General features: G+C 42.5%; 1 protein-coding gene across 3 annotated transcripts in view; it reads left to right on the top strand.

Annotated features, from left to right (window-relative positions):
- Positions 1–12,249, top strand: part of vps13b (vacuolar protein sorting 13 homolog B) — a 347,536-nt gene that overhangs the window by 132,751 nt on the left and 202,536 nt on the right. For all 3 annotated transcript variants that reach the window (XM_084357862.1, XM_084357860.1, XM_084357861.1), the window contains exons 20-21: positions 5,545–5,648; positions 7,925–8,057. In XM_084357862.1, the coding sequence (XP_084213988.1) occupies positions 5,545–5,648; positions 7,925–8,057 (237 nt within the window). The remainder of the gene's footprint in view (positions 1–5,544; positions 5,649–7,924; positions 8,058–12,249) is intronic.

Below are 12,249 nucleotides of genomic sequence, written 5' to 3' on the forward strand. Positions count from 1 at the left end.
CAAAGGTGTAGTCGTTTTTGTACATTTTTTATGCAGAAACGTTAGATATATTTAAATAGCGATCTTATCGGGGATCGATCTCTCTCTGTGGTTGAGATACAGCCCTGTGCTCAATACATACATAACCACCCGTGTGCACTTGTTGATATTCACACTCACATTCATGCGGTTTATCATTGTGTTTACAGTACATGCATGGACATACACTGCTTTGAATTATATATGTCTATGCACTTGGACCTTTCAGATATGCATGTAATACACATTCACATGCTGTTTATCCAGACTTGGCTTTATGTGATATATCCGGCTCACAGGACTTTGCATGTATGGCGACTTACTGTAGTCATCCCATTAATCATACAGATCCATGGCCAAATACTGTGGCCTACTCACTTATCATGTAGATTAGGAAAATGACTTCTTAGAAAAATACTTTCTCATCATCCACTGTTTTATATGTTCTCTTTGTTTGCGTACTGTATCTCTGTCTACTCTGTCTGTCTTTGTCTTTCTCTGTTTTCTTTCTCTAAATGTGTCTGTGATTCTGTCTACCAGTGTATTTTTAGGTGTACCTCTGCTTCTGTCAGTCCATTTTTCTCTCCGTCTTTCTTTCACTGACTCTCGCTGGCTGAATCACTCTCCAGCTTTCTTCCTGCCCATTACTGTTACTGTACCCACAGCCATAGTCAACCTTTACGAGGTGGGTCTAGCCTGTCAGCTGCAGGCTACCGCAGTATATAGTGGCATCCAGTGCAGAGAGTTGTATGGGCCCAGAGTGAGAGCAGGCTTTCCGTAGGCCAAGATCTGTTTCCAGTCAACCTGCCTGTGTCCTTCCTGAGCCTCTGGGCTCCTGCGGCGGCATAGCTCCCAGGCCCCCGGGTCACAGCACGGCAGGGGAACGGCAGTACAGTCAATGTGTGTCAGAGAGTGTTTTGTGCGTGTGTGTGGGGGTTCATGAGTCAGTGTCTGTTCACTGTCCTACAGCACACACACAAATGAATACAAATAGAAACACTTCCTTATGTTCACAAAGACGCATGTACAGACTTCACACACACACACCCGCACACACACATAACATAAACTGCACACACTGTTCCTTGCACCCACCCACACACAGCTGAGTCCCTTTTCGGTGGTGTCAACAGCTCCACCTCTCTCTCTGTCTGTCTTTCTCTCTCTCTTTCTTTCTCTCTCTCTCTCTCTCTCTCTCTCTCTCTCTCTCTCTCTCTCTATCTCACACACACACACACACACACACACACACACACCAGTAGAACACCTGTCGGGCTGCATGGCTCGCTCCAGGACACCTTCGAGTCATGAGCTCATCGGAAAAGCAATTAAAGGCAGCGTAGGCCCTGCACGCTGGCGTAATGTTTTGTTTTGCTACTTGGCTTCGAAATTAACCAAACCTGTCAGAAGTCATCTGGCTGACGCGGGCTGGGCTATATTTATTTATTTTCTGTTGGAGAAGCTGAACGCAGGGTCCCAGTGCTGCCTCACATCCAACAGGGAAGCGATTCTGAGGAGGCGATTAGCTGGCCCGAACATGAATCCTCCCCCATGCGTCTACCTGGGGGGTGGATGGTGAGCACCTCCCACCTCTCTTTGCATGTCTGTAACTCTGATGGTGGGGTCATGGCCCTGTTGTTGGGAGGTTATGCCCTTTGTAACCCCAATCAGGCTTTGGTCTCCACTGTGGGACTTGGTTTTGAACTTGCACTGACCTAACCACTCCCAGTTTATTGAATTTCATGCTTGCAGTAACTGAACAAAAGCAGATTTTGCATTAAAAAATGTCAATGTATAAACCATGTAACCTGATAAAAAGACAATATGAAGATAGAAAGATGTGTGGCTGTTAGGTTACTGCGGCTGTTGACCTAGAAAAGAGGAGACTGATAGAAGAACTTAGAGCTTAAAGGTTAGAGGCCTTCACTCAGTCTGGCCAAATGCTCTGCTGTAGCCTCAGGCTGTGAGCGGCCTGATGTCAGACAGCCGTAAAACAACACCAGCAGCCTCATGCTCTCTTTTAACTCTACTGGTCTTAAGCCTCTGAAGAAAAAAAAATGCCCACCTTTGACATTAATAGGCCCACTTGTGGATGAGTCAAGGTAAGTGTGTCTTCACAGATGCCTGTACTCACATTCTGTGGTTGTGTGGCATTTCAGATTCTACTCCACTGAGCAGTTTTCTTCAGGAATCATTTAGGAAGTAAAAAAAACACCTCTGTTATCATTGTCATCACTTTCTGTAATTACCCACATGCCACCCTGTTAGAGCAGATAAAAACAACAGTTAGCCTGCTGCCGAGGTCGCCTTCTAAGCATGTCGTGCCGTTTTGTGGTGCTGCATGCTTCAAAGGAGGTGTCACTCTCCTGCGCTTAAGTCAACATAGTGATGAAACAAAAAAACACAGTGTGGATGGTAAAGCCTTGGTCTTCAAAGCCTAAAGGCCTGGTCAACACATATTTTGTTTCTGTGCCACTGCCAAACTGGCAGAGTGAGAGAAAAGATTGTTTGCTCTATTAATCTTAGTAAAAGAGCTTTTTGAGTTGTGTTTTGATGTATGAAAATGGTCATGATTGTTGTTGGCAGAAGCCAAACAGTTATGACGCACAGCCACGATAAGATGTCAGCTGCTGGACACTTAAAACACTTCAAGTTTCTTTAGCTTACTTAGTTAAAAAAGCAACCAACCTGCTAAACTTTAAAGATATAATATGTAACGTTTTTGCATCAAAATGCCTAAAAACAACTAGACCTTTTTTTTATATATTTTGAGAGTTGTGTACTTAGATTATCCCAAATTTTCCAACAATGACCAGCCCCAGAGAAATCCATAATCTTATGCAAAATAACTGTTTGTTTCCTTTGGTTGTCTGTTGTTGTACTTCTTGTATAACGTGAATAAAACTTGAAAGCATTACCTCGTCTGCGAACATTTGTGCCTGAGTAACATGGATAGATTTTAATCAACAATAGTGGTTGTTTTGACAATGAAGACAGCAGTTCCCATGATTTTATGCAAACAAGTCTTGTTTTGGATTAAGAGACCCCAAGTGGCAGAAACTACATGCTGTTCATTTAATACACATGACAAGCCAGCACCCTTAATCTGATGATGAGGAAATTTTGTTATGATGAAAACTTATTTCTATGGGTTTTTGTTTGCTGTATTTGCTCATGGCAATGGCTTTCTGTACTGGCTCTAGCACTGTAGAGCATCCACAAAACTTTTCACAAGATAAGATGCAGAGAGTCCTTCTCCCATAGTGAACACTATTTTCTTTGTGACTTTACAGCTTATGTCTCGATTGAGAAGCTGTGTGTGAAAGCTGTACTGGCTTTAATATACATTGATGCTGTGCAAAGACCACAGTTAAGCTGCTCTGGTTGAGAGCGTTATCTGCAGTTAGGCATTTTATATCTTTTTATTAGCTCATTTATTTCTTGTTAAATAACTGTTAAATAAACAATCCATCTACTAAGTTGTATGATTTATTGCGCTATGACTAATTTCTGCTGAATGTGCTTTGTCGTGCTCATTGCCTTCCGTAGACCACAGTTTAGGGTCAATTTATTGAATACATCTTCACTACTCAGCCCATTCCCAGCCTTTTGGGTCCTATACAGCTCATGCTGTTTTGGGCTATGATGAAACCACTTGAAGTTGAGCCCCAGCACTACAGCCACAGCCAAAGCCTATTAAGCCACAAACTGTGGTGTAGGAGTTCAAGCCACAGGGCTGAGGTTATGAATCCTCGTCAGGAGGAGGGGGAGAGAGGTGGATGTAGGATGACGTGGAGGGGTGGAGGTATGGTTTCAGAAGGAAGTGTAAAGCGGGGTGAAATCGAATAAAGTAAGGATGGATGGAAAAGGAGGAGATGACAGAGGGACACGGAGGGAGAGGAGATGGATTGTTAAGAGGTAGAGATCAGGGATACAACTTTAGAATCGGGTAAGGCAGGGTTTCAGAATGGAACAGATCAAATGCTGTTATGAAGACTGGGAAGATTGGAGGTGTAAATGGAAAGGGAGATATTAAAAATAAAGTAGAAAGATAGATGAAGCAATAGAGGAAGAAATGTGAGTCCGTTTGATTTGATCCAGTGATAAAGTCTCTCCTCTGCCAGACAGGATTCTGTACGAGTAATAAAACGGAGGCTTCAAGTACACCTGGTGAATAATGATCAGACATACAGACACTAGGACTGGTCTGATACACGCATACACCATATAACATCATACTTTAGATGCACACACACACCACAGGCTTCACACATTACACACACGCGCATTTGACAGCACTGATACACACACATTTTGCAAACACTCATGCTTTTAGTCATACACATTTACTTTACACTGCAAACACACACACACAAGCTCACAGGCCACAAATCACTGAACGTTGTAAAAGTTGAGCAAATTAGAGCCGTTTTATTTGCATTGTTCACAGGGAATAATGGAGGAGGGAGTAAATCCTGCCAAGCTTAGGAGCTGGTGCACACATATGTGTGTGTGTCTGCATTTTTCTACGTGTGTCTGTTTGTGTGTGTGTGTGTGTGTGTGTGTGTGTGTGTGTGTGTGTGTGTGTCGAGGGAGAGTTTGTAATTGTGCTTTGTCCATGCTTTCGAGGCCCCAAAATGTTAGGTAAAGGAACAAGCAATCAGGCTTTGTCTGAGATGAATGCACACACACATTTACACATTCACACTTACACACACACAGGGCTTTGCCTCAGGGCTTGAAACAGAAGACCGGGGTCTTGTCCAAAGCTCCATTAAACTGCTGAAAGTCCTTCTAGAGCTGAAACATCCTCCTATCGTCATGCTGGGACATTCCACTGCACGCCAGAGACCCTGCGCTAATCCTGCCGGCATGGGAATCATTATTGATAGGATCCTAATGCATTACCTCAGGGCCCGCTTATTGTTGGTAAAGATTATTATTTAAGAGTAAACCAAAACCCAGAGAAAGTCTCGAGTTTCATAGAAATTTATCAAAAGAAAATGTTATTCTTGGCTTAGTGTGATACCACTTTGAACAGTGCAATTGAAACAAACTGTGCTCCTTGCTGTGCTCAAACAAGCAGACTCGATACCCACCAGCAGGTCATTAAGACACAATGTCAACTGCGCAGGAGTAGCAGAACCTGACACTCAATCTGAACAGATTTGCTTTAAGTCACTTTTCCTGGTTGGTTTATTACCTTACATTGATTTCAGTGATCCATATCAATGTGCTTCCTACTTTGCACGCATCAAAGCATTTTCTTTATGTGCATTCAGATGGTTTCAACTTAGTCAATGTGCATCTCTTGATCTAGATTGTATCGTGTAGATCAAAGCGTTATCAAACCACTGTTTTTTTGCATTTGAACAACTGGTCTATATACTGTACTGTATGTCCTTTCCTATTAGTGTTTTATTTTGTTAAAACTGCTTATTTATCATGGCTTTGATTTCCTTTGGCTTCAGACTTGCACTATTAAATCTCTGATTTGCTATTTTTCTGCTTTTTTATGTTGTCCAGGTGGAGTCCTGTTAGTCAGTGTCCAGGGCATAGCTGTCAACGTGGACCCAGTCTTCTGCACATGGCTGTTGTACCAACCTCACAGAGGGAGCAGCAGGCAACAGGTACCTAATCCTCTGTCTTTCTGGCCCTGTGTGTCAACATTTAAACATATTTTACTTTGGATTTTTTTACATGATTAACTTGTAATTTGTTTTAATACAATACCTGCAGCATATTTTACTGTTGCACTTATTCTAAAATGCTCCGGATTAAAAGCCTGAGGCGAATATAAATGTCTCCCTCCTCTCCCTTGCCTTTCTTTCCCAGCTACCTTTTTCCATGTGCTCTGCTCCCTGTCTTCCATCCAGTCTCTCTCTATTTATTTGACAGGGGTCATGGTGATGGTAATGGACATTGAATGCTCTGTGCCCACACTACACACACACATGCACACATGCAGACATACTCAATCTGATTGCCTGGGATATAGCCCAGGTTCACCCCATAAAGGCACATAAATATATATAGCACATGAAAGTATCATGTTGTAATACTTTAAATGTTTTTTTTTTTTCAACAAGTTGCTCTGTTTCATGCCTCCTGCAGTTTGGAGGGGCTGTCAGCATGCATGTGTGTGTGATAGACAAAGAGAGAGGGAGTTAATTGCACCAACCCCTTACTCTGGCGGTTGTTACTGCACAGGGGTAAACAGATGTTATGAGTTGAACTGCAGCCAATGTGAAGGATACACAACACTGGCTGCTGTGTGTGCGGACATGCTGCAGCAAATGTGTAGCTGAGTATGTGTTTCTGTGAGGCCATCTACCTCAGCTGCCCGTCAGGGTCACTTCTCAAGGCCTGGCTGGTTTGGCAAGGCCTTCAGCTGAAGGCCAGACAACAGTGAAGGACAGAGGAGAGGACACTGACTGGTAGGGTCAGGATGGCAGGAAATGATTAGGAAGGATGTACGTACAGGAGAAAAAGGACAACGAAGGGGTTTACAGGGGAATAAAATAGTATGAGAGAATTGGACAGAGGTACATTGGGGTATGCCAGAGAGAGGACAGATATGCAAAGAAGTGAAAAAGAACACATGGAAGGACAAACGAAAACACCAGGGAATGGGGTAAGGTGAGATGAGTATGGAACAGAGTGCAGACAACAGAAAAGGGGAAAGCACTGGACAGTATTGACAATGTGCGGAGAAAGGAGAGAGAGGCTAAATTAGAAGTAAAATGAAACTACCAGAGCGAACAGGCAACACACGAGAAATCAGAGAAGTGGAGGGAGATGGTTGGGGAAACGGGTAATGAAGAGAAAGGGAATAAGAGGAAAAAAGTAGGTTGAGCATCACATATATATATTTTTTTCAAACTTGCATTTGTTCTTAAAGCCTCCAGTACAGTGTTTGGTTATGTTCACTGTGGATGTATTAGAAAGTGTCTTTCTTGGAGTGTTTTGATAGTTCTCGAAGCAAATCTTAAACATACCTGAATATGGTTTTCAAGTCAAACCTGACTTTGGGCAACTAACCCACTGGCCTACAGTATTTCATTCACCCTATGTTGCAAAACCCAGGAAGGATTTGGCGTCATACCTCTGTCAGTAGTTTCAAATACTAATGTAATTTGGGGGCCCATTTTTAATCTTACCGCAACCAGCCTTTGGGTCCCTCCCCAGTCATTGAAAAACAACTGCATCAGTGTGTGTGTGTGTGTGTGTGTGTGTGTGTGTGTGTGTGTGTGTGTGTGTGTGCGCGAGCGAGTGTGCGTGTGTGTTTACACAGGCTGCAGTACGTGGTTGGCCTACAGCCTTGTGCAGCTGCATCATAGCCTAACCTAGTGCTGCTTCTGGCGGATGCTAATGGGGTTTCCTTATTTCTGACCAACCTTCCACTCTTCTGTCTTTCAGCTATGTCACTGCCAGTGTGCGTGTGTGCGTGTGTGTGTGTGTGTGTGTGTGTGTGTGTGTGTGTGTGTGTGTGTGTGTGTGTGTGTGTGTGTGTGTGTGTGTGTGTGTGTGTTTGGCCTACCAGCAGCATGGGAGACTGCTCAAAAACAACAGGGAGCTGTCACTAGTCCTTGTTGGTCTTGGAGGCCTCTGTTGTGTTCCATTGCATTTTCTTTTCTCTTTTCTCTTTCTGCCTCCCTTTCTGTCTTGCATTGCATTATACATTGTGTCTCCTGATTAACCCAGATCTTTAATGCTGTCTTAAGCTATCCCCGGGTCATGGCCTTACTAAAACAGAACAATATCTGAATAATTTGTGCTTTTACACCCAATACAGCTCTTTTTTCTAAGGACTGAATGAATGTATATCTAATGGAAGCGCATTCATGTTACAATACAATTCCCTTTGGCCTCATAGGTGCTCAGTCATGCTGTGATATCATTGCAGACTCCAGGTTCAGTTCTTCTGGCCAAAAGGAGAGAGGATGAAGTGTCCGTTGGGAGCACACCACTTGCCAAACAGCCCTCCAATCAGGCCTCAGACTATGCCAGCAGCCCTGTCAAAACCAAGACAGTGACAGGTAGGTTTACCAACCTCAGGCTGTGCCATAGGTACAGTGTAATATCACACAATAACATGACATTGAATCCGTGCTGCAGAAAGATTTACACACAAAAAGGAAACAGCGTGAGCCCCACGCTCAGTAAAAGGTCTTCTCTCACTGTTTGTTTTCAGATGTTTTTTGTGTGAAGATTAATACGCAAATGAAAACTGCACTGACATTTACCTCTCTCTTGATATTTGCAATAACTGCCACTGTTTCTATGTTTAACGACATGTTCTTTCAGTTGCAGAATAACAACAATTTGCTCTATTTAAGCTTGTTTCTATGCAATGAATCCATGTTACTATGTTGTTACATAACACACTACAGCTTGCTGACACCTGAGTGAACCCGTTTCTCAGAGGACACCACATATCCAGGCATGTCCTTCTCTGTTTTCCTCCTCTGGTAGTATTACTGTGGGCTGTGGATGCCCAGAATAGATGAGTGGCTTGGCTGTGTGGAGCCTTCCTCTATGCCAGTTTTCCACTTTCTGGGACCCCCCTGTTCAGAACGAACCCATTTAGTGCACACACAGGCAAACACAAATCCACAGAATCCATGCACATATCAGCACACATACACACATGCAGGTATCTACATACAGGTAGGCAGGTTAATACATGCTAAATGCAGACACCTTCACGTGCTTGTGTAGTACTGCTGTGGTCCATCCTTGGATACTTTCCAGAATATCCCAAATTGATAGGAATCTCTGAACCCTTTGGACTGAGATGGATAGATTGGAGAAACAGAGGAGGAGGAGAGATATGAGGGACGATGGATGTAGTTCCAGACCTTGTCATGGATGCGACTGCTTGCTTTAGTGTCAGGAACACATTGTGTGAAAAACAAAGAAGGTTTTTTTCCAGTAATGATACCAGTATCAGAAATGTCCTAGATAGTGCCTAAAATGCTGGGAATTGGTATTGGCAAGTACACCAGACTATACACCAATCTGATTCAACGTAATGTATTTATTAGAAATGGGACCCTGCTACTTCCCAGCAGCATCCTGTAAACCTGTATGCAACCAACAACTTATTTACTGCAGAATTAAACAATGTCCATAAACAGCACCCGACTTGTGCATCTATAACATTATTTTAAACACACTGGTATTGGATCAGTACCCTCTAACCAAGAGTATCCAAAAGCTTTTTTCTGTTGTTGATGGTGACAGAAAAGGTTAGGGAGGATTTTAGTTAGTGAAATATTGTATGGTTATATTGATATTGTATGGCTATCACAAAAAGCTACCTGAAATGCCAAGCAAACACACACACACACACACAGGCACCCACGCACACACACACACACACACACACACACACACACACACACACACACACACACAGACTAGCACACACATACAGTACAGTACTTGTGTACTCTCACACTCCTACCTTACCTTGGAGGACGGTTGGAGCAATCGCTCTGTTTAGGAGCTGTCCATGACACAACACAGAGCTGTACTGACTGCAGAAATGGTTTTCATTTAATACTCACATGGTGTATTTATGAACCTAATAGCCCACCTCCTCTCTCTCATGTTCCCCTATAGATATTTAATTAATGGGATACAAGGGGATGTCTTGGCTGGCTTCATGTACCTAAAATTCTTACCACTCTCTACTATTTGACTTTAACAGTGTTTGCGCTCCAGGTCCTCTGAACACTTTAATGGTTGAAAGGTTCTCTGCCAAAGCATCGCTGTGACGAGTCAGGGGAAATAACCAAATGGTTGCTGTCCTTTTTTTTCTTTTTTAAGTCCCTGGGAAATGTGTTCCCAGCAGGAGTGATGAATCCCTGTTTTGGGTTAAGTCATCCTGTAGCTGTAAATAACATTGCATGTGGATGACGTTCTCCCATGTCAAGTATTTTGATAGGAAAAATGCTCCTTTGACATTTCGGAGTCTAAAAAAAGGCCATTAGGGTTCTTCCCCTGCTTGCTTTAAAAGCTCACAGCTGAAAGGTCACACCGCCTTCTCCTCCTGGTTTTCCCAATGTTCCTTGTTTGATCCAATCTGCACTAATGGCTTTTCCATACCGCAGCATCTTTGCTTACTCACATCTCAACAGTGTATTCTCTCATTAGGGGTCATCAGTAAACAGCCACATTGGCTCCGATACCGCACTCGGAGCTAAGTCAAGCTGCAGCTTGTCAGCAACACTCAACTGAGTACACTGGCTATCAATGTGCATGGCCTCCTATCCACCAGCTGTCCATCTCTGTGACTGGTCTCTGTCTTGCTGTCTGACTTTTTGTCACAAACAAAACCTTAGCTGGACTTAAGAATGAACAGACGATATATGCATATATACATTCACAAACAGTGTGCTGGCCTATGAAACGTAAAGTGGTCAGCATATCTGGCCTGAAATAGTTTATTTTGAAGTATTTAATGTAAGACCTATTCGTCCAAGGCATCTCATTGTTAGGCTAATTAGTTTGTTAGAAACATATACTGAGTCAGTGTCAAGCTCTTTCTTATCTTTCAGATATTTCTCTTGTGAAGTGAAAACAAGACATTGGTAACTAGGTGCTGGTACTGTATTTCTCAGTGCCCTCACTCCAACACTTCATGATGGAGTAAATCTTGCAAGTAAATGAATAGCATCTTCTCTGGAAACTGCTGCAGTGTTACAGGAGTAGATGTAATGAAAAGTAACAAATTGTTTCCGTGAGCAATCAGAATAAGAAAAGGGCAGAGGCATGTAGACCTTGTGGTTTTAATCATGGTGAAACAATAAGCCTCCCGACTGTTGGAAGATCTTGGTTGAGTACAGCTCAACACTACAGAGAAGCGTACAGCACAGCAGGTACTCTGTTTCATTGTTGCATAATTATACATCCTTCCTGCAATTAAGTATTTTATTTCTCTATTGTTTTTAAAGATGATTTGATGTTTTGGGCCATGAATGATGAGGTGAACTCCCCACATCTTTGTGCGTCATTAAATAGTGATCATACCTGATATGCTGTTGGAGATTCATAAATTGAAACCCTCTTCCACCTCGTTTCTCTTAGTAATCCAGTGTTCCTGATTAATTGAAGGAAGATAAATTGTATGGTAATTCTTTATATTCCCCAGGGTTGGCTGGCCATGGTAAGGTAGATACTTGATACACAAACTTGATATATAGACTAATTTATCCTGATATTTAGCTGAACTTAATAACAACGGGTAATAGTTATTTAATGCTGAATTTGATGGAATTTGCTATTTGCTGAGGCAGCCCAGTTAAAAATCCACCCAAAAACACAATTCACAGAAGTTAGAGGGAGGGAGACATTAGAGCTGTGGTTAGCCAGGACTCCTAAAAGGTTCCAGGTCATGGGAATAACATATGTAGAATCTGTTGTTGGGGTGTCAAGTCACCTCATGAGAAGAGCTGCTGACATCTAACATGTTATGATTGGAGTTAGGCTCTCTGAAGATGATTTATTAATTGCTTTACCATGTGTGGAGCACACTGTGAATAAGGAGCTGGATGTTTAAACTGGAGGGAGATGATGGTAGCTCACTTTGGTCTAGCTGTTATGTTTAAATATAAGAAAAACACAGGCCAGGGTCAGCCCTTCAATCCAATGTCGTTATTAGTTTATCGTGTTTTCCTTTGGTGTTTATACTTTGTTGACTATTAGCTGGACATAAAACTGTCTTCTGCTTTTTTTGTCAGCAGGATGCATTTCATCTCTAAAGCCATTAGCGGCAGGGAGTCATCTGGTGGATATTTCACAATCTATTTGTAATTGCTGTGTGTTTACCCCAGGACATTCGATCCAGCCATTTAGCTTAGGTTGAATCAATAAGCCATAATGATTTACTGAAGAGTAAAGCTGATGTTAATGTGTCTCTGTGTCAATTTTCTCTGTCCTTAATTACCATTTGCCATTTTCCTCGATAGTACAAATGTGCTTGTTTTAACGTGACTCCAAATGAACGTCCAGGTATATGACAAGGTCGGTTTTAGATGCAGATTCATTACTTTTATTATTTATTATTATTACATATAATTTCTCAGGGGACTTGAAGAGGGGTTGTAATCACAGCAAGAGACTTTTTATTTTTCAGCCTTCAGTCAGAGGAGAGATGTGCAGGTTGTTTGCCAGTTGGAGTCAACACATGTTAGGACTGCCATTCACAGGGATGCATGGGGAGTA

The sequence above is a fragment of the Pagrus pagrus genome (genome assembly GCF_965226575.1).
Source record: "Pagrus pagrus genome assembly, chromosome: 7".
Classification (NCBI taxonomy): Eukaryota; Metazoa; Chordata; class Actinopteri; order Spariformes; family Sparidae; genus Pagrus; species Pagrus pagrus.